General features: G+C 38.7%; 6 protein-coding genes across 9 annotated transcripts; 3 read left to right on the top strand and 3 right to left on the bottom strand.

Annotated features, from left to right (window-relative positions):
- Nucleotides 1-2,252: 2,252 nt before the first annotated feature.
- Nucleotides 2,253-5,174, top strand: LOC141841285 (protein INCREASED PETAL GROWTH ANISOTROPY 1-like). The gene is made up of 6 exons (XM_074729431.1): nt 2,253-3,479; nt 3,598-3,729; nt 3,819-4,000; nt 4,071-4,182; nt 4,846-4,980; nt 5,058-5,174. The coding sequence occupies exons 1-6, from the start codon at nt 2,253-2,255 to the stop codon at nt 5,172-5,174; spliced, it is 1,905 nt and encodes a 634-aa protein (XP_074585532.1).
- A 163-nt stretch (nt 5,175-5,337) lies between these two features.
- Nucleotides 5,338-6,922, bottom strand: LOC141837608 (uncharacterized). The gene is made up of 2 exons (XM_074724985.1): nt 5,741-6,922; nt 5,338-5,523 (listed from the first exon to the last, which is right to left on the bottom strand). Exons 1-2 carry the CDS (start codon nt 6,920-6,922, stop codon nt 5,338-5,340), a joined length of 1,368 nt encoding a protein of 455 aa, XP_074581086.1.
- Nucleotides 6,923-8,180: 1,258 nt separating this feature from the next.
- Nucleotides 8,181-12,659, bottom strand: LOC141839706 (putative beta-1,3-galactosyltransferase 14). 2 transcript variants are annotated; one of them, XM_074727518.1, is made up of 7 exons: nt 12,218-12,659; nt 11,848-12,000; nt 11,681-11,763; nt 11,505-11,604; nt 10,883-10,996; nt 10,222-10,364; nt 8,181-8,761 (listed from the first exon to the last, which is right to left on the bottom strand). In XM_074727518.1, the coding sequence occupies exons 1-7, from the start codon at nt 12,553-12,555 to the stop codon at nt 8,679-8,681; spliced, it is 1,014 nt and encodes a 337-aa protein (XP_074583619.1). In that variant the 5' UTR covers nt 12,556-12,659; the 3' UTR covers nt 8,181-8,678. The 2 variants fall into 2 exon arrangements, with proteins under 2 accessions (XP_074583619.1, XP_074583620.1); XM_074727519.1 differs by having other exon boundaries at nt 11,505-11,577.
- A 1,143-nt stretch (nt 12,660-13,802) lies between these two features.
- Nucleotides 13,803-16,946, bottom strand: LOC141837693 (uncharacterized). The gene is made up of 2 exons (XM_074725062.1): nt 16,110-16,946; nt 13,803-14,054 (listed from the first exon to the last, which is right to left on the bottom strand). The coding sequence occupies exon 1, from the start codon at nt 16,882-16,884 to the stop codon at nt 16,117-16,119; it is 768 nt and encodes a 255-aa protein (XP_074581163.1). The 5' UTR covers nt 16,885-16,946; the 3' UTR covers nt 13,803-14,054; nt 16,110-16,116.
- Nucleotides 16,947-17,792: 846 nt separating this feature from the next.
- LOC141836949 (abscisic acid receptor PYL3-like) lies at nt 17,793-20,466 on the top strand. The gene is made up of 3 exons (XM_074724431.1): nt 17,793-18,104; nt 18,466-18,681; nt 19,822-20,466. The coding sequence occupies exons 1-3, from the start codon at nt 17,922-17,924 to the stop codon at nt 20,035-20,037; spliced, it is 615 nt and encodes a 204-aa protein (XP_074580532.1). The 5' UTR covers nt 17,793-17,921; the 3' UTR covers nt 20,038-20,466.
- Nucleotides 20,467-20,979: 513 nt separating this feature from the next.
- LOC141836950 (uncharacterized) lies at nt 20,980-22,935 on the top strand. 3 transcript variants are annotated; one of them, XM_074724435.1, is made up of 2 exons: nt 20,980-21,332; nt 22,572-22,935. In XM_074724435.1, the coding sequence occupies exon 1, from the start codon at nt 20,981-20,983 to the stop codon at nt 21,329-21,331; it is 351 nt and encodes a 116-aa protein (XP_074580536.1). In that variant the 5' UTR covers nt 20,980; the 3' UTR covers nt 21,332; nt 22,572-22,935. The 3 variants fall into 3 exon arrangements, with proteins under 3 accessions (XP_074580536.1, XP_074580534.1, XP_074580535.1); XM_074724433.1 differs by having other exon boundaries at nt 22,509-22,935; XM_074724434.1 differs by having other exon boundaries at nt 22,476-22,935.
- The last annotated feature ends 3 nt before the right edge of the window (nt 22,936-22,938 follow it).

The following is a 22,938-nucleotide window of genomic DNA, read 5'->3' as shown; positions in this document are numbered from 1 at the left end:
AGCCAAATAATACCCTCACAAATGGTCGTGGGGCCGATTAGATTAATTCCACCTTTTTACATAAAAGATTTAATTATTTTATTTATCAAGATATTAAATGGATTAAAATCAAAATAAATGTGTAACTATTAAACATTTTTTTTGGAAAAATACTTGACGCTTAGTAGTTGATTAACCAAAGTAGTATTAGTAAATTAGATGTTATTTTAATTGTTAATTGATTAATTATTATTAAAAAAATAGTCAAACATATTTAATGATTAATTAAAAAACGAATTACGCGTCAAGTACTTTGGTTAATCAATTTTAAAAAATAAAATAACGAATTATATTATTAATTTAATAAATTATTTTATTAAAATAAATATTTTTAATAAATTATTTTATTAAAAATATATAATTTTAAATCAACTACTAAGCGTCAAATACTTTGGTTACCACTAAACACTTTGTGATAACTATTTGATAACCTTAAAGTTTTTAAATATATGCTAAAATGGCCATCATTGTGCTTTTAAGTCTCACCGAGTGTTTATTTGTATTTTAAACTTTATATGACTAGTAAAATTTTGTTTTTACTACATTTCACGTGTAGATTTCACAATTTCTCATGTACTTAACTTTAGTAATATCAAAATCACACATCATATTTTTTATTAAAGCAATGATAGACTACATAAAAATGCAACATGAAATCCTAACATAACACACACAAGACATGGAGGTGGGACCTAGGCCTTGTGTGTGTCATGTTGGAATTTTATATTGTATTTTTATGCAGTCTATCATTTTTCTTTTTATTATACCCTTCCTTCTTTTACTATTCTCAAAAGTTTTTTTTCTTCAAAATTTTGCTTATCAATTTAAAAATTACTACTATCAATTTACACCGTCGAATTCCGATTTAAAAGTATAAATTCAATGAGGAGGTTTTGAGTAATATATTGATTTGAAGTGATTTGGAATTCTTTAACTTTGTCACTTAATTTCATCCAAATTATTTCAAATCAAAATCATTGTATTCTTGAAAGTCTATTTAATATATCTATGCCCTCAAATTTAAATTTGACATTGTAAATTAAGAACAATAAAGAATCATTTCAAATCAAAATCAATATATTACTGAAAGCCTCTTCAATATATCTATGTGTACTCAAATATGAATTCAACATAGTAAATTAAAAATAATAAAGAATCATTTCAAATCAAAATCAATGTATATCTGAAACCCTCTTTAATATATATCTAGATGCTCAAATCTGAATTTGATATCATAAATTAAGAATAACAAAATTTTGAACTTATAAATATTTAATAAAATTTATCATAAATTAATTATAAGATTTAAGATAATAATACTTACTAATCAACATCATCACTGAATTCTAAGACTCCTATGATTTAAAAAATATTAAATTTTTAAATGGTGTAGATCAATCAATCCGTTTCATATCAAAATAAATATACTCTAGAAAATCTTTTTAATGTATCCGTGTTGAATTTTCAAATAGTATAAGTCCATTAATTAGTTTTAGAAGAAATAGACTTAGTGCCTATGAACTTTTTAATGTATCTAATTATGTTTGAATTTGATAGCGTAAATTAAGAATAATAAATTTTTAAATGAATAGAATAAAAATGTAACTAAAGAGAGAAATTTTTTAAAACGGTAAAAGATAAGGTGTATATACACTGTATGATTTTAATATTATAAAAAATTAAATGAGAAATTTAAAAATCTCCATGCGGTTTTTTATTTTATTTTTATTAATAATTTTTAACTATCATAGATCTTAAGTGACTAAATGTGTTTTCAATTGATTGTTATTATTAAATACTATCAGTTTTAATCGACTAGTTATTATTAATTAATATTCTAAATATTCACAGATTCAATAAAGAGAAGTGTACTAAATAAAAGTATTTTCAGAAACAAATGAAAACAAATATACATAGATAAATTAAAAAGCAAAATGCAGCAAATAAATACTCTTACCATTATTCCGCTTCCACAGTCGTCGACCAGACGACCACCACCACCTCCTGGCTGCTGCTCCTCTTGACTCTCTCACTTCTTTCAAACTTTGGACGCAGAAGGAGACAAGAAATCGACCGTTCCTCGTCTTCCGTGCGATAAAAACCCCCCTCAAACCCGAACATCACCGACTCACTTCACTCTTTCCTTCCGCTTCCCACCGCCACCAATCCAAGCTTTGGGTTGAAGAGAAGCACGCAGCACAAGGGCAGGCAAGATGGTCGCCGGGAAGGTCAAGGCTGTAATGGGCTTCCAGCGGAGCCCTGCTACACCCAAGGCCGAGACACCCCGCCGCTCCTCCTCCTCCCCTGCTTTTCTTAAGCCGCCACCGCCGACGGCACCGAGCCACCCCACGCCCCCTTCCTCCAACGGCAAGAACGTCTTCGTTCGCTCCTTCGGCGCCTACTTCCCCCGATCCTCTTCCCAGGTTCAGCCTCGCCCGCCCGATGTCGCCGAGATGGTCCGCCTCTTGGAGGAACTCCAAGAGAGGGAGTCCCGCCTCCGCACCCAGCTCGTGGAGCAGAAGCTGCTCCAGGAGACCGTCGCTATTGTGCCATTTCTCGAGAAGGAGATTGCCGCTAGAGGCGATGATCTCGCCCGCGCCAGCCAGCAGATCGAACAGTTGGAGGCCGAGAACCGGCTACTGAGGGATGAAATCGAGGCGTTGAGATCGAAGATTTGGAGCTGGGAAGAGGTCAACCAGCGGCGGGAGAAAAGGATTAGGGACCTCGAAATCGAGTTGGAGGAGGCGAAGAAGAGGGCATATGAGAGGAGCAATGGGGACACGCAGAGGCACTCCGTGCGCACGGTGGACGGCGACGAGTGCTCCTCGTCGCAGAGGTTCCATGGCCTAAACGATTCTTCCACGAGATTAACACTTTCACGGAGCTTCAGGAAAGTCTCAAAATCCATCGAGATTGGTTCAAATCAAGACGATGCAAAACCGAATGCAATAAATCTGAAAGTGGAAACAGGGCAAGTTGAAGCGGCGCATCAACCGCTCCGAGGCGGCGAAAAAGAAGAAGTTTTAAGACAACGCACTCCTAGGGTTCCAAGACCACCTCCCACGCCTTTATCATCCGGCAACTCTTCCACTTCATCTTCTTCAACCTCGTCGGCTTCCTACACTGAGACTGCATCCAGCGTTATGAAAAGCATAGGCCCAAACTCAGCAACCATACCGCCGATCCCACCGCTACCTGCACCGATCGGATCGCGGCCTCCTCCACCCCCTCCGCCTCCTCCTCCTCCGCCCTCGAAGGGGTCGAGGACGTCGACCGCCACCGTTAGACGAGTGCCGGAAGTAGTGGAGTTCTATCACTCATTAATGAGGAGGGACTCCAAGAAGGAATCCGTCAGCGGAATATCAGATGCATCCTCCGCCGCTTCCAATGCCCGCGACATGATCGGCGAAATCGAGAACCGCTCCTCTCATCTTCTCGCGGTGAGTCTCATCCTTCTCGTTTCATCAATTTACCAAATTACCCCTCTGAAAGTAACCGTTGCATCTCAATTTTTGACTTCAATTTCATTCTTAACTCTTGATCTCTTCGTTAACACAGATAAAGATAGATGTGGAGACGCAGGGCGATTTCATTAGGTTCTTAATCAAGGAGGTGCAGCATGCGGCCTTTACCAACATCGAAGATGTCGTTGCCTTCGTCAAATGGCTCGACGACGAGCTCTCCTACCTGGTATTCTTCTTTAAGCTCTCCTGTTTCCGAAAACCGATCCCCCGAGCTATTAAAATTTGGTGTTACGTTGCCCGTTCTCTTGAACTTAGGTGGATGAGAGAGCTGTGTTGAAGCACTTCGAGTGGCCAGAGCAGAAGGCCGATGCCATGCGTGAGGCGGCCTTCGGGTACTGCGACCTGAAGAAGCTGGAGGCCGAGGCCTCGTCATTCCGCGATGATCCTCGCCAGCCATGCTCGTCCGCTCTCAAGAAGATGAAGGCGCTACTTGACAAGTACGCACCTTTTCCCACTTTCCCTCTGTTTCACTAGCAAGCAAGGTGTTTGATCCAATGCCATGCTCAGATTGGAGCAGGTGGTTTACAATTTGTCGCGAGCGAGAGAGAGCGCGATGAAGAGGTACAAGGGCTTCGGCATTGCTTGGGAGTGGATGCAGGAGAGTGGATACGTTGCCCAGGTACCCTCTCATCTCATTTTCTTCTTGTTTTGGAGCTTAGTATAATCCATTATGCTATTTCTTCCAATGAAGATAAAAAAGAATCTCTGTGACGAATACTATCATAGATCTGGTCAATCAATTATATCTTTCATTAGTCATTACTATTACGTGGAATCAAAATCAAGTTAGTCCTTACTGTTTCATCAGTGATACCTTTTATTGCTAATCTCTACATCACAAAATTTTATTTCTTTTTATTGAGAAGATGACTAGCTTCTATAATTCATAAATGCATGTTCATCATAGATGCAATTCACTTTTAAAGAGGTTAATTAGTTTTGGATAAAAAATGAAACAAAGATGGCCTTCGATTAGTTGCGGCATGGAGCATCATGACGCTGGGATGAGACAGTACAAAATCTTTTGCTCGTCCCGGTGCCAATCAGGAAAGATTGGAGCGATTATGGTGGATTAAGTTTACCACCCCTTGATCGAATTCCAGTGCTTAATAATGAGATGAACACCCAGCCAATAAAAGAAAGGTTTGGATCTTAATTTTTGAGAAACTGACCCTTCGTTCTTCAACCTTTCTACCACCATCAAGGCCATGATTGCATTACCCTTGCGCATTTTATTAACTGATGCTACCTCCTAAATTACTTTAACACCTTCACTTTGCAGATCAAGTTGGCATCCGTGAAATTGGCAATGAAATTTATGAAAAGAGTCTCCTCCGAACTTAAACTTATAGCAGGAAGCCCTGAAGAAGAGGAGCTCATGCTTCAAGGGGTCAGATTTGCCTTCAGAGTACACCAGGTATTTGTCATACCCCGCATAGATCCAAGTGTTCGATAAGTATCAACTCAAAAGTACTTGTCTCCGCCTCAACGCAGTTTGCCGGAGGTTTCGATGTGGAAACAATGCGAGCATTTCAAGATCTCAAGGACAAAGCAAACAACCTCATCCTACAAAACCAGCATCAAACCGCCAACCACCAGCAGCAGCAGTAACACTGTTGCAGGTCTACATCTTTGCGAGGCAAGCAACCAAGCGTCATCTACTTCAGTAGTGTAAAGATGGCATGTAGCCATTTGATTTACAAAGCCTCTCACCATTTTTATTTACATCACCAGAAACAGAACACAATTATTATAAACCATCATTCTTGATTCTTCATATCATTGCCTCCTCTTCTGTTGGGTCTAATCCCATGATCATATCAGCTGTAGACACGGCAATTTCGATAACAGCCATACCAATAACTTCGAGTATTCCAGCACTAGCTAAAGCAGAGACTTCTGCTTCCTTTGTTTCTCCATGTTCTTCTCCTTCCTCCTCTTGCTTCCGATCCACTTTTCCCTAGCAAAACGTTGTGCAAGCATTAGCAAGTGCAAGGTATTCGATCTGTAGTATTATTACCATGGTCTTTCCCCACCCTAATGCATACTTTAGCTTCCTCTCCACTTTCTTTTGCTTCTCCTGCTTTCTCTTTTGCTCCTTCCTGCTGATCACATGCAAACAGTTACATTAACAGAGCAAGATGTAGGCTTGTGCTTCAAAGAAATGATATATATACCTCAACTTGGGATGCTTTCTGGACAGGGTAGTCTTTAGCTTGCTCGAGAGCCTCCTTGGCCTTCTCCCTTGCCTCTTCTCCCTTAATTCCTGCATACTCCAGGGCTCTCTTAGCGGCCTCTATTGCCTCCTCTGCCTTCTCTCTGGCTCTCTTCACGGCCTCTTCCCCTGTGCCTTTAGCTGCTTCCCTTGCTTCCTGTGCTTTATCCATGGCCTTCTGGGACATGGCTCTGGCTGCCTCTTTTATTTCCTCTGCTTTCTCACTCGTATATTCCATGGTTGCTTCCCTGGCCTCTTCTGCCTTCTCCATGGCTTTTTCACTCATGCTCTTTGCCATCTCCTTCGCCTCTTCTGTCTTCTCCCCAGTGTATTCCACAATCTTCTGTGTCGCCTCGACGGCGGTCTCCTTGGACCCGGCCGCCTTTCCCTGTGCGTAGTTGGCGCTACTTAACGTCGCTTCCTTAGCTTTATCCGCTGCAAGCTTTGTTGACTCCACGGTCTTCTTCCCTCCGCTTACCGTGACATCCTTCATCTTAATGGAGATCGCCTTAGCGTACTCTGCTGCGGTTTGCCCTGTGCCCACCACGACGTCCTTCGTCTTCACGGCTGCTTGCTTCCCGTACTCTACCGCACTCTCACCGGAAGCAACAGTAGCTTCCTTTGCCTGCACAGCAGCTCGCTTCACATGCCCCGCAGCAGACTCCCCTGCGCTCACTGCGGCGTCCTTAGTCTTGGCTGCCGCCTGGACGGCAGTGTCCTTGGCCACCTCGAACCCCTGCTGGCTCTTCTTGAGCGCTAAGTCCTTCACGGCCACTGCCTTCTGTGCAACAGCCTCCGCCGCGGCTTGTGCCTTCTCAGCCGCGTAATCTTTAGCCTCGGAGCCCTTCTCCGCCGCAACATGCACCCCCTGGGAGGCTACGCCCTTGGCCTCGGCGCCCTTGGCGGCTGCGTAAGCACCGGCGGCGCCGAGGCCATGCATGACGGCCTCTTTGGTGTCGTGCAGCGATGCAGCGCCGGCCTTCTTGGCCTTGTCGTAGCGCTCCTCCGCGGCTCTGATGGACTCGATAGAGTTCTGCTGGGCGGCGGCGCGGTACTGCCCGATCTCTTCTAGCGACATGCCCTCCTTCCCGTGCTCCGCTTCTTGAGAAGTGGATTCTTGCTTGACCTCTTGATGCGAAGCCATTGTGACGTGCAAAAGAATTGATTGAGAACAGAAAGCGTAGTGAACGTCGACGAGTGAAAGAGCAAGGCAGAAGAGAATGTGTTAATGGAGGAGGGAAAGCGGTGGTTCATGGCGTATAGCCTCATTGCATGGTCGACGCGTGTAACAGACTTGATGAGTAGAAGATCAGAAGATGACACGTACGGTGTGCACTTGGAGAGGCTACTCTTGCTCGACTCTGTATCATTTGAAAGAAGTGTTTCACATTGGAAAGACATGCATTGTTAAAGTCATTGATAGCCTTCCTTTTCTAGCCTTCCGATCTCACAGCTCGTTGTTCCTTCGTAGTCAAAGTGACCTTCCACCACATTTCATGTGGAAACACCCCAAACACGCACATTTATATATACTTGTATAATTTTCACGTCATTTTGTGTGGGGCAGATGCATATGACTGCTCAAAAACAGAGTACAAGTATTTTTACGGGTGGAAAACATAAATGCAAGTATTTGTATTTTATATGAGATGAAAAGGAGTGTTTTAAAAGGTAATCAACAACACGCATACGCTATCATCCCAAAATTCGATCAATCTGAGACCACAGGCCAATTTCATACAACCAATTCATGTAAAGTAACTTATCAAAGGCACCTAATATGAGCGAAAAATCTCAATATGACGTCTCACCTAGATGAGATATACTATGGATTAAATGAATTTTGACGAAAAGCACTGAAATGGTTTTAAATTTAATATAATAAAGATAAAATATATAAAATTTTAATAATATTAGATAATTATTAAAATAGAAAATAAAGAATTTTATGTAATTGAAAATTTTAAATATTTAAAATTATTTTTATTAAAAGATAATGAGATTGAAAAAGATATCGAATACAAATAGAATTGTTAAAAAAAAAATGTCAAATATTCATAAAATACCTTTAAAATTTAAAGAAAAATACTATTATGTTATATGACTTAGTTGTCATTATTGATTGGTGTATTGATATTTTAAAACTTTTAAAACTAATAAAATATTATATCTCTATGTATTTAAATTTAAAAAATAGTTAACATTTAGATTAGTTAATAAAAATATATTCATACACAATAAATAGTTTGTGAATTATTATGAATATTAATAAATTAAACCCACAAGTAGTTGAGTTTATTTATTCAAAAACTATAAACAAGTTCTTGTATGTTGATAAATATTCTATTCATATACAATCCTATCCTATAGATAAAACAAATGAATTTGGGACTTCTAGAGAGTCATGTTAAGGTATTCATCATACCCATACGTTTTATTCCCTATATGGATAGAAATGAGAAAGACTTATAAGTTCAACAAAACAGAAACAAAGATCTCACACCTCTCCTTAGTCAACAACCTTGTTTTATTAACTGAAGCATCCAAAAGGTAATCATCATAAAGGCATCCTCACAAGCTTTGAACGATGAAGAAGACACAAGCTTCTGGGTGAACCACACTCACCTATAAATTTAAGTAGTGGTTGTGTCCTCACATCCATCAAATTTTTGAAGTTACAATCCAGAAGAGACCTAGAAGTATTACTCCCTTACAAGCGTTCTTACCAGTAAATTAGTACTGATGATTTTGAAAGAATGATATGGCTGTGTCTCGAATCAAATTGTACAAAAGAACTAAAGCCAGCAAACAGATTCCATACGCTGGACACAGAAGCTCACTTTCTTCTTAATTCTGGTTGCCAGTTGAATACACATTCCATTTCCATATTTCTAGCTTTCTCATTCATCAGATGATGTAGGAGTTCCTGAACATATCTCATTTTTGTGGAGTTGTAGCATCTTCCTCTCTGGGTTGCAGAGGCCTGAAAGAAGAAAGAGAACACTGATGCCACCGTAACATATTTTACCAAGTTTGAAACATAAGTGAACAGGTGATTAACCAAAGCTACCAAAGATTATCTGACTCATCTAATTTACCTAATTGGTTTAACAATCCACTTTGATTTTTCGAGCCTACCAACTCAATCTGTTTGGCATAAATCCAGACCTAAAACTCATCTTGCTCATTCAAATTAAGTATTTCTCAAACAACTAAATGATATAAGCATGGTTTAAAATCTAGTGCCATGTCAAACAAAGCAGTCAAAATGTATCGTTTCCATAAATTACAAAAACTAAATACAACTCAGTACCAAGACAATATATCCTATGTTATTGAGTCAATTATGTCGATGAGTATCATTTCATATCAACACTTGACACCCTTTGACATGTTAAAACTGAGATAATATTGTTATTTTTTTTATTTTGTAGTTTGTTTTCACATCACATAATGTCAAAATTTTAGCATTCTAGATACAAAACAAACATTGAACTTAATTATATAGTTGTATTTTCTTTTTCTTTTTCATCTCATTCCTCCTTTCACCTCTAATTTACCATCAACATTATACATCGGAATGCAAGCATGATGCCAAAATATTATCATTTCAATCAAAAACCAAAACAATGATCTTAATGTTATTTCTTGTCTTGTGTAAGCAATGATTTTTTCATGGTACGTGTTGCATACGTGACAATAAGCTGAAGTTATATTAGGCAAATTATACATAAATGATTGAATTAATTGGGTAGAATGAGATTATGGTTTTGTTCTGTACAGGTCTTGTTTCCTTTATCCAACATCTTGCCTTATTTTATAATTATGACAATTTTTTTGTCAAGATAATCAATTGAACATGCAATAACAAATATTAGGCAGTCAAATCATATGACAGTAGGAAGATAAAGGCGGAGAAAGTTAAAGAATAGAAAGGCTAGGAAACACAAATTTTCCTTTCCAAACTCCTACCTATCCTTATCATTTGCTTGCCACGTGGAGGAATAATGCCTTTTGTGTTAGTGTCTATGGAGGTGCTATTTTGTTTCTATTTTATAAATTATGCAGGTAAGAGGCAATAATTTAAATTATTGAGGGCAAAATGAAAAAGTAGGTGAACTATGAGGGGGGGGGGAATGATCTTCTCTAAATTAAAGATAGGATGCATAGTCAGGCTAATAAAAGAAGATTTTGGTCACTGTACTTAAAATTTGACTTGCATGATCTTGCTACATTAGCTGTGATGTAACTTAGAGCTCAAAGGAGTAAGATGGACCAAATAGTTGGAACAAACAGGATGATGTGGAGCATCTGCTTCTCTTCCTTCTTATTCAAACATTTGGCTTCACAAATATATATTCAACATTCAAGCACAGATCTGGAAAGGTACTGTTCACTCATTTTAAATCCTGAAGAAATATAAAGAACTTTATTGAAACAAACCTGAGCATCTTGGAATATCCCAAACAGCAATTGATGATGATGAACAATCAGGCTCACAAAGAGCAAGGTTGTTCTCATGGTTAACATTCATAGACAGCATCCACGAACCTATTGTGACATCCTCGTTGCTGAACATTCGGAAACTGGAAATCCACATGTTACATATGCTTAAAGAAGTTGTTGGTAATCACTAAAAAGGACAAAGTGCTGACCAATAATTTAAGAAACAATACATTAGAACCAGAAATAAAACAAGACTTAATCATTAGCACAGACACAATACTATTAAGCAGTCAAAAATTCAGGGGATATTGGTGCTCCAAGGTACAAACGCACTTCAAAATGAGAACCAAATTGGCTAAGGCAACCATGGAAACACCCATGTGAACTTTTCACCAATTGTCATTGTATACCCAATGAATTCACTTGAATGGGCAATGAAAAGAAATATCAAATAATACCATGTTTGACTTTGCAATTTGTAATAGTCAATGTGATAGATAAAAATGCATTCCTGCTAAAAAGTAGCAACTACATTATCCCAGACCTAAAATCACGGGCACAAGTCATTGGAACAAAATAATGAGAATAATGACTAGCAAATGAAAGGGCAGAAAACCCTACAATGGCTGAACCAAAGTTTTCAAGTCTTGTAACTTGCCTGTTGTTTCTCAGTGCAACCAAGCTTGAAACTACATCTGCTGAAAGAGCATATATGGGACCATAAGCATGAAGAAAATATTCTGTCCCAAGCAGGTGTGCTAGTGGCTCGTACCTATATAAAACACAAATATTAGCTATAATCCATCGTATATAAAGATAATAAAGTGGATCAAGATGCCTATTGCAAAGAAAAACTTAAATTAGAAATTAACAAGTTGACAGTAAATGATGTAGGTAGACAACCAAGGTCAACCTGAAACTGGAGAAAGATACATGAGGAGTATCATGTGTTAGATTAATAAAAAGAATCAAATTTTAGTACAAAGTAAAATATTTTGAAGTGGATGTATGGGAACAACTAGCAGTTTCAGGGGAACAGAAAACACAAAATACACATTTCTAATATTAATTCAGGAACCTCAACAAAAAGTCTGAATATAAATGCATATACAGGTAATGCAACATAATGAATCCACAATGGAGCAATACTAAAACAACATTCAATTTTCTTTAACACAATCTGATTACTTCCTTTCCCCAAGGAAAAAAAACAGAATTGCAAATCAAAGTAACTCATCCTTGTGTGTCATGAATTTTGCAGAAAGTAGCTGAATACCAACCACTTGAGGTTAGGGTCAGTGTAAACAGGACCCTTCTTCATGCATCCAAGATATGTTTGAGTAGTTGGTCGTTCTTTTGCCAAAAGCAAGGAAAGGCGATCTGAAAATGATGCAATTATTTTTCTAAGTGAAGAAATTCTGGAGAAAGAAATGACAATATTCCAAAGACCAATTACCTGGCCTCAAATATATATCATCATCAGCTTTCACATAAAAATCGGAATCATAAAGGGCAAACGCTGCTTTAAAGAAAGCTAACCTACAAGACAAAATTAGGTGAAGACTTGGAAAATACCAACAGCAGAACACTCCGAAGCACTTATGTAACAAGGTCATTTCATACGTTTTGTATGGAAGATTGCTGTACTCTTCCACAATATCTATAAGCATGAAATCATCATACTCATTCACCTCCTTTTGAAGCGCTGCTATTTTTGATTTATCTTTGGTCTTTCCAATAACAAATCTGAAAGCCAAGCCAGTCGCCTCTTCCAAGCTGCAACATCAAATAAGATCCTGAACTAGGGCAAGAATGCAACGCCAATGCCCCCCTTAATTTCAAAATCGAATTATTACAGATCATTAATTTCATCAAAACTGGATCTCTCTGATACGAAAACCACCGAACCTACTCAGTTCTACAGAAAACCGGATAATCGTTTAGACGGTGAAAATGACCAAATAGAGCCAATACAACGAGAATCAAGACTAACCGAAGAAGACCTTGGTGACTGGAGGGCAACCACGTCTGCCTGATAGCCCTCCGCCGGCCGATGGATCCAAACCCTGTCTGGATCCCGACGAAGGCCATCACCTTATGACGCTCCAGAACTCCATCACCAGCTCCGTCGCCGCCATTACGGTCCCACACCACAGAGACCGACGTGGGTTCGCCATCCTGACACTTTCTGGCGGGACTCGCGATGGAGGAAACGCCTAACAGCACGCCGGCGAGGCCGAGGCTTAGGCAAAGGAGAGGGAAGGCGGAGGAGCAGAAGCGGCGGAAGCGGGACGCTGGGCGGTAGTAGAAGGTCTTGGGCGACATCGGCATCGCTCGATTCGACTCATAAGCCTGGCAGAACTTGATCTTTTCACCAGGAAGACGAGGGCCGATGGTGTTACACCAACGACAAAGAAAGCGGCGGTTTTGGGGAATTGGGGAGAAATGTTTGCCTCTCCAGTTCAGACCAAGTTCGACTTGGTTAGGTCGGAGATGACCCTGCTCGATCTGTGTCAGGATGAGCGTGATTTCAATCGTGATAGTCAGGCCATGGCGGATGTGGAATGAACGTGGCCGAGTCTGTCTGGTATATACTTGCAAACGGACGGGACTGAACGGCTACTGTCAAATAACTCGGTGGAATCTCTCATATAACTTGGATTCAACACTTATCCATTTTAACAGAATTATTCTGTTATAATTAACTCAACTATATCCCAAAAATATATTATATTAAACAAAGATGGGACTGAAATGGCGTATGTTAAATCAAGAATCCATCAAATGATGATTGAACAAGAATATCACACTTCTGTCCTGTCCTCGGAGTATAATTAACTTAGTTGTTTCGGAATAGATTTGTTAAAGTAGACAAAAATTAAATCTTGACAAAACTGAAATAATAATAGTGACCAATTACAATTTTTCAATTTAACTCCTTATAGATAGTCATAAAATCAATCATGTAAAACCACTTACATACCAGATTCTACCTTTTACTTGATTCCATCGTTTACTCAAATAAATAAGCCGGCCGATCTTCTTATTAACACCAAATTAATTATGCAAAGTCAGTCTGGCAGCACCATTAACCTACACTACACTGTTTTGATTGTTTATAATAATAATAATATTCGGAGAAATGTTGAATCAAATACTTGTTGTAAGCAAAAATTAAGCAATGTACAACCATAAATTTTAATTATAAATTTATATTTTAATTTTTTTAATTTAAATTATATAAAAAATGTACAACCATAAATTATTTATAATACATTAAAAATAAAATAAATTTAATGTATTTGATAAACGTTTTACTTATTTAAACTCAACTTAAGCTTAACAACTTTCTTAATAAATAAATTTGAACACAATTAAACTTACACACCTAACTACTAAAGTGTTGTCATACCATCTGAGGCAACCATACTGTATGCACTAAGGATGAGGATTTAGCATGCTGCATGTACAGAACAAATACTCCATGCGGTTAATATGCTTATGCACAACGTTTGTAAGTGAGAAAAAAAAATCCACACATTAAAGTCTACTGATCCATTTTAAACTTTGGGAGAAAATTGAAGCGTGGAATGAATATAACTCAACTTGTCACAAACAATATCATTAAGACATCATGGTGCATTGTATGGTAAAATTTCCTCAAAACAAGAAAATCAAAATTCATGCCTGAAAATACATATTCTTCTGTATGCGTTAAAGAAAATGTGTCACCGAGCATATTCATTACAGAAATTCCATCACTAGACAATGCCTTGCATCATACTTCCAGATCCTTGCACATTTCATAGAAGTGGAATGATACCTCGCAACTGGTTGTGGCAACATCAAACGAGAGAGAGCGTAAGGGGCACAGAATAAAATGTCAGGGATATTAAATATAATAAGCTCTTGCAATATCTACATGTAACAGAATTGTCTGAAACAAAAGCCAGTCTGCATAAATTACGCTAGCCATGATTTCAACACAACTTTTTTATTCCCAACAATAATCAACAAAGCATGCATGGGTAAGAAGCGTCCTCTTTTACTTTCACAATGAAGCACAAATACACGTGGACAATAGATACCATATCTACAAACAAGAATCTGGAGGAGACAGATGGAAGAGTTTTAAATGGCCTCACGAATATAAACTAGATCCCCTTGTAACCTTGAGGGAAACAGAACCTTCAAGGTGAAACAAACAATTAAAGTGAAACATGCTAAACTGCAGCTTCCTCTTTTATGTCGAAAAAAAAGAAACAAATTATTTATGTCACTCCATATAGACCATGGCTAATAATTAAAATAGAAAGCAACATGGTTTTTTTATATTGATCATGTAATGCAGCAAGTTAACACAGTATTATCAAAAGGTGCTCAAGTGAGTGGCTAGACAGGCAACCTTGCTTGGGCAACACAAACCTCTTCATTCAAAATTTTGTAACTGTGTTCGCCAACTTTGGTTCAAACAAATGCATAAGAGGCTCACAAATCAAACCAAAGTATCAGGAGAATAATTATGCAACTCCTTAACCAGTAAGACAGTTCCACATTTCTATTCTCCTAAATTATAATGCTTGATTTATTACACAGACATGGTGGACTAGAACTTGATCCTCTCATTACATTATAAGAGACACAAACGTGACAAGGATGGTATCTAGCAATTATGATAACTTTATTTTGTAAATGACAAGTATATCCTGTTCAGTTCCTTCTTTTTCTAACCTACCTCATGTGTGTTCCTTTTTCTCCCTCTGACCTCTCTCCCTTACCAACCTAGAAATTTTAACTTCACCCCTTGGTTATTCTGCATTGAATATATACCCTCACATAGATCCATGAACTTCTTTAGTGTACTCTGGAATTCCAAAATTGATCTATTCACTTTTGTAGGAAAATTAATCAATTTAATCACACAAAACTTTTCATTTTAAGGTAACTATTGTTCCATACATAGTACTTACAGAATTACCAATAGCATTTTAATGAAACAAATTCAAACATAATTGTAACATTTTAAGCTGTAAGTGTCTTGCTTCAGTTAAACGTGCTCCCCAAAAATTCCAACAGTTAATTGCTAAATAACTAAGGACAAGCGTGTCAAAACCAATGGCAATTATTCCAATATCGCACTTTCTGATACTTTAAAACTAACACATATTGCTAAGACTAACAGTATAGTGATCATTTGGTCAAAGTAACAATTTTATAACCATCTACTTGAATGAATGAATAAAGGAATTGATAGATTAAATTGAAAGAATCAATAATAAGATGGATATATGAGATATTATCATTTAAGAACTAAATCATCATAAAACAACCATCCTTGATCTACACAAATTGGTGGATCAAAAACAAAGGTTGAGACTCTCCATCTTTCCCAGTCCATCCACCCAAGAATATTGAGCAGGAGGGATCAAAAACTCAAGTGATCCATCCACTGCCTATCCACCCAATAAATGGACCCTTATCCACATGGACTTATGAAATTACATAGACATAATCCCTGATGAATATAGAGGAGTTGCTCCAGCATGATCATGACTTCAGTCAAATCACTGTTTTAAATCATACAATAGATGGATTTGAGTCAGAGTCTGGATAATGGCTAATCCAGTGGTATTTTAGCATTGCGTCAATTATATAAAAGATCTCTCTCTTTGACTGCAAATTCCACTATGTTTTGCGATTAAATCTAGATATAAAAGAAAATGATCAAATTCTGAATTAGCTGCAAATACGTAAAAGCATCTAGTTTTCACATAAGTCCATATGCTTCTACTTAACAAAGATGCAGGTTATAAAGCTAGTTTAACTAAAACTTTAGAACATGGATACTTCAGATTCCTACGAAATAGAAGAGCCAAGACAAATACCTTTTTGTCAGGTATATAAATCTGAATCATACCGAGAAGAACCTGAGTACCCGGCAACGAAGTCATCATTGCCGTCAGACTCGCTCATACGAAATCCCAAATCCTTCAACAACGACCCAATCATTGTCGTTACAGCAGATCGAACACTAGCGGGCCATGTCGCCACCAAAGTGCCCTTTGCCCTCCTCATCTGGCATTCCGCGATGATGGCAGCCCCCAGGCCATCCATCACGCTCCCTGACGGCAAGTAATCCAGTCCTCGCACCAGATGCTGCTCGGCATTTCTCTCCTCTACCGTCTCCAGCTTAAAAGCCAGGGTTTCGTCAACAGCCAACCTCCCCCTGTAGTTCTGGCTCCGGATCGAGTCTAAGATCAAAACCCTCTCCGCCTGGATCCCCCCGAGCAGCGATTTTGCAACAGCACGGGCCCTTTCGGCCGCAACAGGGAACTGAACAGAGACGAGGACCCGACTTTCTCCAGCGTAGATGTAGCAAGAGCGATCGCGTGGGGAGGGCTCAAGGGAGTTGCCAGAGAGGGGGATCTCCGGCAGCATCAGGGCACCGATGAGGACCTTGTGAGGGATCCGGTGGAGGACGGCCAAGGAGGGGGTGGAAAGAGCGATGATGAGGAGCGGAGGACGGAGGTGGTCCGAACTGGAGTAGGGGTTCAGGAGGAGAAGAGGTGGCGGGAGAGGCGGAGGCGGGGAGGCGAAGTTGTCAAGGTCTTCTCGGAAGAATCGAGAGGGCGGCGGCGTCTCCGTGAGAACGTCCTCCATCTCCGCTTCGATCGCCGCTGCTTTGCGTAATTGTGTTTGCAGTGATGCCTCAAGGGCGCCCTTAGCTATTCTATACGGATTACGGTCTTTGTTTGCGCAGCAAGCAAAGAAAATAATAAAATAAAATATGTTTTCGTTTAATAACACTGCCGATTATATCATTGACTAGTAACTAAATTGCAAACAAAATTCATGCAAATAAAAATATTTTACATGTGATAGAAATAATCAAAATATAAAAAATTTCAAAAAAAAAGAGAGAGAGGATATGCTTGAATCCACACGATCCAATAAGATATACGATTAAATACATTTTTCTCGTGGTCACAACCAGCTCGAGATAATTAAACCAATTAAACGATTGAAGCATCGAACCACGAAAAGGACACTCTGTTCTACGTCAAACTTCTCCAGTCCAGTGACGGTCCCGTAACCCAGGAACACGTAGGATCTCAATCTATCGACAGTGCCAGCGAGGAACAAATGCAACGGCTCACGCAGGCGGATGGCTCTTCCATTCGACGAAAGGACAAAATCCAACTAATACAGGAGTATTAAGAAAAATGGGAATGAGTCTACTCGCTTCATTTACCTGCACTGGAGTTGGTTTCCATTTTAGGGACCCGCGTTTGCACTTTAGGGACACGGTATTAAGAATTATTTACCTTTATGCCACCACCGACATTCGAGTTTATTGGCTTCGCCGATACGCCAGCAGCAGCAGCTGAACTTCCTATTTGCCGTTCCTTGTGGGTTCCACTTAGAAAGTGTCCATGGTGGCAATTACATAAATAATTTAAAGTCAAGGGGCATTTATGATTTTCATATAGGGAGGGAGAGAAAGGGATTGGTTAAGAGAAAGGTCAAAGCAAACGAACAAATAGAATAACATCCAATCGCAAAGGGAGGCGGAGACTGGAACGAGGCCACACAAGGAACGCCGATCAATTTTGGAACGATCTAGCGGGAGGCCGTGGGAGTTTGAGGCTTGCGGTACCTCGATTTGCCTTCGCTCGAGGGATATCGCAGCGGCAAACATGGTCGGAAGGAGCGAAAGCAGCGTAAGGAAGTATTGGCGTCTCGCCGACGAGATGAATCCGCCGGGGGTAGGATCCAGGGATATGGAGGCGGAGTACATCCGTAGATTCCACCGCTACGATCCCAAGGAGAACCAGTGCAGCTCCTCGGTGCTCAAGCACATCAAAGCCCCCGTCCATCTCGTACGATCTCGCTCTCGGTTTTATTCTTGTTTCCTTTTACAGAAAATATTGGGTTGTTAGGTACCCCGTTTTGTTTTCCTTTTCGGGTTAGTGTTTGAATATAGTACTTTTGGATTAGTGGCCATCCTTACTAGGAAACGGGACTGTTTTTATTCCCTTTTATTGTCTAAAAACAATATTTTGAGAACATACGTTTCAGCTAATCAAGAAACTGTGTTGCTGCTTCTTTGGGTTGAAGTCAAAAATTTGTTCTTAGTTTTCTAAAGATTGAATGGATAATAGATGCTACTATTTTGAGATCTTCGACTTGGACTACTAGATCAGTGTGTGTTATTTTGTAATTGTGGAGTCGTTTTGTTAGGTTTGGTCTTTGGTGAGGCGATTTGATCAGCCGCAGCGGTACAAGCCCTTTGTGAGCAGATGCATGATGCAAGGGGATTTTGCAGTGGGATGCTTGAGACAAGTTAACATCAAGTCAGGACTCCCTGCTACCACCAGCACTGAAAGGCTTGAACAGCTTGATGACAACGAACGTATCCTGAGCATCAAGATTGTTGGCGGGGACCATAAGCTTCAGGTCTTTTTCTTCCTCTAGCCTTCATCTGTTTTTTTTCTTTCTGCCTGGTTACTGGTTATTGCAGTATGCAGAGTTGCGTAGATGTTGAGGCTAGTAGTCTTCCTGGAAACTTCTTGTTAGTGTAAAATTTAGATCTGTAATGTCTAATTCTTTAATGAAATTTAAATCTAAAATTTCATAGGCATTTTTTATAGGAACTTTCTGCTAATAAAAACACCCAAATATTCTTTGTTCTTTCAAGACTTTTCTAATTGTATTAGCACTGACTTTTTTTTCTTCCTTCCATGGTTAAAAAAATGCATGTCCTAAAGTGGCATACGTCTCTGGACTTTTGATCATAATAGAATACATTATAATTTTAACACAGGCATGCTTTCTACGAAGAAAAGAAAATACTGTATCAGAAAATCTATTTCTTTTGACAGAAAAGTTGGTGTGAAGAAAACGATTGAGAACACTTTTTCTAGTTTAACTCTGTATTGCTTACATTTGATTTAGCCAAAGGATTCACTTGGAGCTCAAATCTGATCTCAAAAAGTTTTTTTAATTTATTTTTTTACGTATTTCTTTTATGATTTTTTTCTCTAATCTTTTTCTTTCCCTAGCTTTATCATAGGAAACAAGGGACATAAGGAAACACATCTAAATCAGTATTCAACAATATGAACTTTTTTTTGTCATGAGCATCGAGTGTCTTCACATCACATTAGATATGAGATTATACCTCATAAGTGTTGTTCATTGTTTTTTTCCCCTACCGATCTTGCAAATGAACAAGTGATGGATACTTCTCTTTATTCACTATTAATTTGTTGATAATTGATGTTTTGAAGATACCATTATTTATGCAAATTTAGTGACACTAGTGTGCCCGCTGGCAACATTAGGCTAATGATATGGTGCAGATTGACTACAAATAAGACATCATGGATTTGTGGCTTCATGTTAATATTGACTGTATTTTTTTACAGAAATGCCGAGAAGATTGCTTTCTTTTATCTACTGGATAGATAATATGTTAGTGATTTGAAACGCTAGCTATTACAATCTTTAAGATGAACTTATTTTGAGCTTAATGTTCCTCAGGTTTGCTATAACCTAACTGCATCTGTTCTCATGAATCTTTAATTGTTTCTTCAGAACTACTCATCTGTATTAACTGCACACCCTGAGATTATTGATGGGAGACCATGGACATTGGTGATAGAGTCATTTATTGTCGATGTGCCTGAAGGGAACACCAGGGATGATACTTGCTATTTTGTTGAGTCTTTTATCAAATGCAACCTCAAATCATTAGCTGCGATATCAGAGAGTTTGGCAGTTCGAGATCTGACAGAAACCATTGACATCTAGGGAAGACACAAAGCTACAGGAGAATTTGCATAGCTTCAGGTCGTCAAAGTTATTGATATCCTAGACTCGTTTCTTTTACCCCTATATCCTGTGTCTGCTAGATCCCTTACCCTTTTTACAAATTGGTAAGCTCAAGGATCACATCCTTTCTCATTGACATCAGAAGCTTATGCCACTGTTTTGAGCTTATCTAGTTGGATTTCCTGAGTTTGTTGCTGCTAAAGCTATGTGGAAGTATTTCCTTGTACTCCTTGTGGAGGCAGAAATATTACTGCATCTAAGCCAAAGCCGAACGGTGGCAGGAAAACTTACAGGATGTCATCTTATACCATTGGATTGAAACGTTGGTCACTGATTTTTTGATCGACTTAACTGAACATCTAATAACAATTATTTTCTTTGGCTGTTAATGCTTGTTAATTTTGTTTCTCAGTGAATTTGCAGATTGATTGCATCTTTTCATTCATTTTTTTAAACATTTGAAAAATGTGTGCTTTATTGTTTGGTTATGAAAAAAATATATCTAAAGTTTAGTTTATTGATTCTATTACTAGAAAGGTCTAACTCCAATGAAAGAGATGACGCATTTGATCAAATATTCCCAATATTTGATGCTAAAATCCTTTTTCTTTTTTGAATAAAATAAACAAAAAGAGAAGGAAAAATATCCGCAGTACTAACTCTCATGAAACACTACAATGGATGTTTAATATTAGTTTGTTTGGTGCAAGGATATTAGTTAATCTCATTTGATTTTCAAAAGGTAATGTTAATCTCGCTTTATTTTCAACTAATGTTGATTTGATTTTTAACTAATTAATTTTTTTTTAAAAAAAGGTAATTGTCTTTTTTATCCACTTTAAATTGAGAATTAATTGGGCTGGGCCAAGGACACGTTTTAAGTGCTCAGGCGAAAACGCATGCGCTGCAGAAGACGCCCGGAATGGCAGAGTCGCGTAAGCCCAGTATCTCAGCGGCGGCGCCATCCACAAAGCCTAGGCCGCCTCCCACGCCAATCCCTGGCGCCGAGGATCCGGCGGGGTTGAAGGGAGCGCGCTATCCGAACCCGCCGGACTCCGTGAACCCCGACGTCACGACGCTGAGGGATCAGTGGCGCTTTGCCATACGGCAGTACAGCCGGTGGTACTCCCACGCCTGGGGCACCGCCATCCTTGCCGGCGTTTCATTCTTTGCACTCGGATGGTTGATCAAGGGATCCAATCCCCTCCCTTCGCGGGGCACCGATCACGCCGGAGAACAGTCGTCGCAAGCTTCGACCAGCACCGAAAAGTGAGGTATTTTACATTCTTCGTAGGGTTTCTGTTTTTTGTGCGGCCGTTGATTTAGGGATTTTATTACTTTTTAGAAGGAAAAATATGTTTTTGCAGAATTTGGGGGAACCAAATTGATAGAAAAGTATAAATCAATGAAGTTAATGCTGGAATTAAGTACATGCGACCATGAATTCACAAAGGATTCCCCTTTCATTTAGATGTCAAACTATGTTTCTTTCGAAAATATTGTTGATAACTCCGTGATGTTAGAAGCATGACAAGTTTTGAATGAATTATCTTGACTAAATTTACAGTAGTTTTCCTCATAAATCATCCCTCATGGGTAACGGGATAACCTATGAACCACCACATGATAAATGAAATCATGCAATAATAGCAGAGTTTTTGGGCTCAACTGAGATGAAACTTGATCTTTTTTCCAGTTTTATTTTTAGGTCATTCACACCATCGGAACCTTCAAGAAGATAATTATAGTGAAGAATGATAAGGAGTGGGTTCAGATGTTAGGAGAACGACGTGTGATGGATTAATTATCGAAACTATGTGAACAGGAGAGTGTGCTTCGTATTTCCTCAGTTGTATTCTTAAATTAGTTGTAGTATCAGATGCCTAAGGACTAAAAATCAAAAGGATTAGTTGCTCAAATCCACAATTGGAGTCATTTAGTTGATTAATATATTACATAATCCAATCTTGCAGTCATTATTGTCATGCTTAAAAACAATTGAAGAAGTGTGTAAAATAGTATCAGTGGAAGAATTCTGGAATTATTGATTAGGCATTATTGTCATGCTTAAAAACAAAGATAAACAGCTTTGATCCTCCCTTGCAATTTCCATTCAGTCAAGTTGGAACCCATTGCTTTCTAATATGTGGTTAATTTGTCAAACTAACTGTTCTATTTGTTCTTACCCTAATAAGGTGCAAAATACAGAGGAGCTAGCTGTTACAATTTTATATACACACACACACACACACACTAATTTCAGTGGTCGTTTTTATATACACTAATTTTAGTCTTCTATTATATTTTACATATTCTTCTATAGCCTTGGCTATCATTTACTGATTGGGTTTAGATTACAAGTTCAACTTATTTTATCAATGTGATTAAACTTAAACTTTGTAAATCATTTAAACCAGCCTTATGTTGGATTCATCTTCCAATTGACTCAGATGGTTAATCTTTGTGGCTTTTCTGTAACGAGTTTATTGCCATAAGCTTCTTCTTTCTATCAGAGGGCTGGCACTAGCACAAGCTGCAAGAAGGTTTGTTTTGCATGCAAAAAATAATGGCAGAGGAGGCCCAACGAAGCCACAATTTCTGAGAAATTATGTAAATATGCCTATTCCTCTTTTGAATACTTGAGCTTGCCGCATCGTAATCGGATTGCGTGTACTTTACAAGCCTGTTCGTTCCTTTTGCTATTATTAGAAATCTCAGAAATATTTCTTCAGAAATATGTCGTGTGGATTCTATTGTTTTGAGCAGCAGATGTTCCTGAGTCCACCTGTAAACTTGTGAATGCATGGTGACTTTATCGTCTACTTTGGTGTATTTTAAACCCTACACAAGTTATCACTGTGAATGTGTCATAAGAAAGCT

This window comes from Curcuma longa, chromosome 11 (genome assembly GCF_044706935.1).
Source record: "Curcuma longa cultivar G26 ecotype Majalengka, Jawa Barat chromosome 11, ITB_CL_G26_1.1, whole genome shotgun sequence".
NCBI classification, from domain to species: Eukaryota; Viridiplantae; Streptophyta; class Magnoliopsida; order Zingiberales; family Zingiberaceae; genus Curcuma; species Curcuma longa.
Note: the sequence above shows the minus strand (reverse complement) of the source record. Positions and strands in the feature narration are given on the sequence as shown.

Bases quoted from the DNA above. Each gene is read 5' to 3' on its own strand.
- LOC141836950 (XM_074724435.1), top strand. From the start codon at position 20,981: ATGGCAGAGTCGCGTAAGCCCAGTATCTCAGCGGCGGCGCCATCCACA.
- LOC141837693 (XM_074725062.1), bottom strand. From the start codon at position 16,884: ATGGAGGACGTTCTCACGGAGACGCCGCCGCCCTCTCGATTCTTCCGA.
- LOC141839706 (XM_074727518.1), bottom strand. From the start codon at position 12,555: ATGCCGATGTCGCCCAAGACCTTCTACTACCGCCCAGCGTCCCGCTTC. The intron at 12,001-12,217 runs GTTAGTCTTGAT...TTGATGTTGCAG, and splicing joins AGTCACCAAGGTCTTCTTCG to CTTGGAAGAGGCGACTGGCT. The intron at 11,605-11,680 runs GTAATTGGTCTT...CATCATTTTCAG, and splicing joins TGATATATATTTGAGGCCAG to ATCGCCTTTCCTTGCTTTTG.
- LOC141836949 (XM_074724431.1), top strand. From the start codon at position 17,922: ATGGTCGGAAGGAGCGAAAGCAGCGTAAGGAAGTATTGGCGTCTCGCC. The intron at 18,105-18,465 runs GTACGATCTCGC...TCGTTTTGTTAG, and splicing joins TCAAAGCCCCCGTCCATCTC to GTTTGGTCTTTGGTGAGGCG. The intron at 18,682-19,821 runs GTCTTTTTCTTC...TTGTTTCTTCAG, and splicing joins GCGGGGACCATAAGCTTCAG to AACTACTCATCTGTATTAAC.
- LOC141841285 (XM_074729431.1), top strand. From the start codon at position 2,253: ATGGTCGCCGGGAAGGTCAAGGCTGTAATGGGCTTCCAGCGGAGCCCT. The intron at 3,480-3,597 runs GTGAGTCTCATC...TCGTTAACACAG, and splicing joins GCTCCTCTCATCTTCTCGCG to ATAAAGATAGATGTGGAGAC. The intron at 4,981-5,057 runs GTATTTGTCATA...GCCTCAACGCAG, and splicing joins TTGCCTTCAGAGTACACCAG to TTTGCCGGAGGTTTCGATGT.
- LOC141837608 (XM_074724985.1), bottom strand. From the start codon at position 6,922: ATGGCTTCGCATCAAGAGGTCAAGCAAGAATCCACTTCTCAAGAAGCG. The intron at 5,524-5,740 runs GTATATATATCA...ACGTTTTGCTAG, and splicing joins AGAAAGCATCCCAAGTTGAG to GGAAAAGTGGATCGGAAGCA.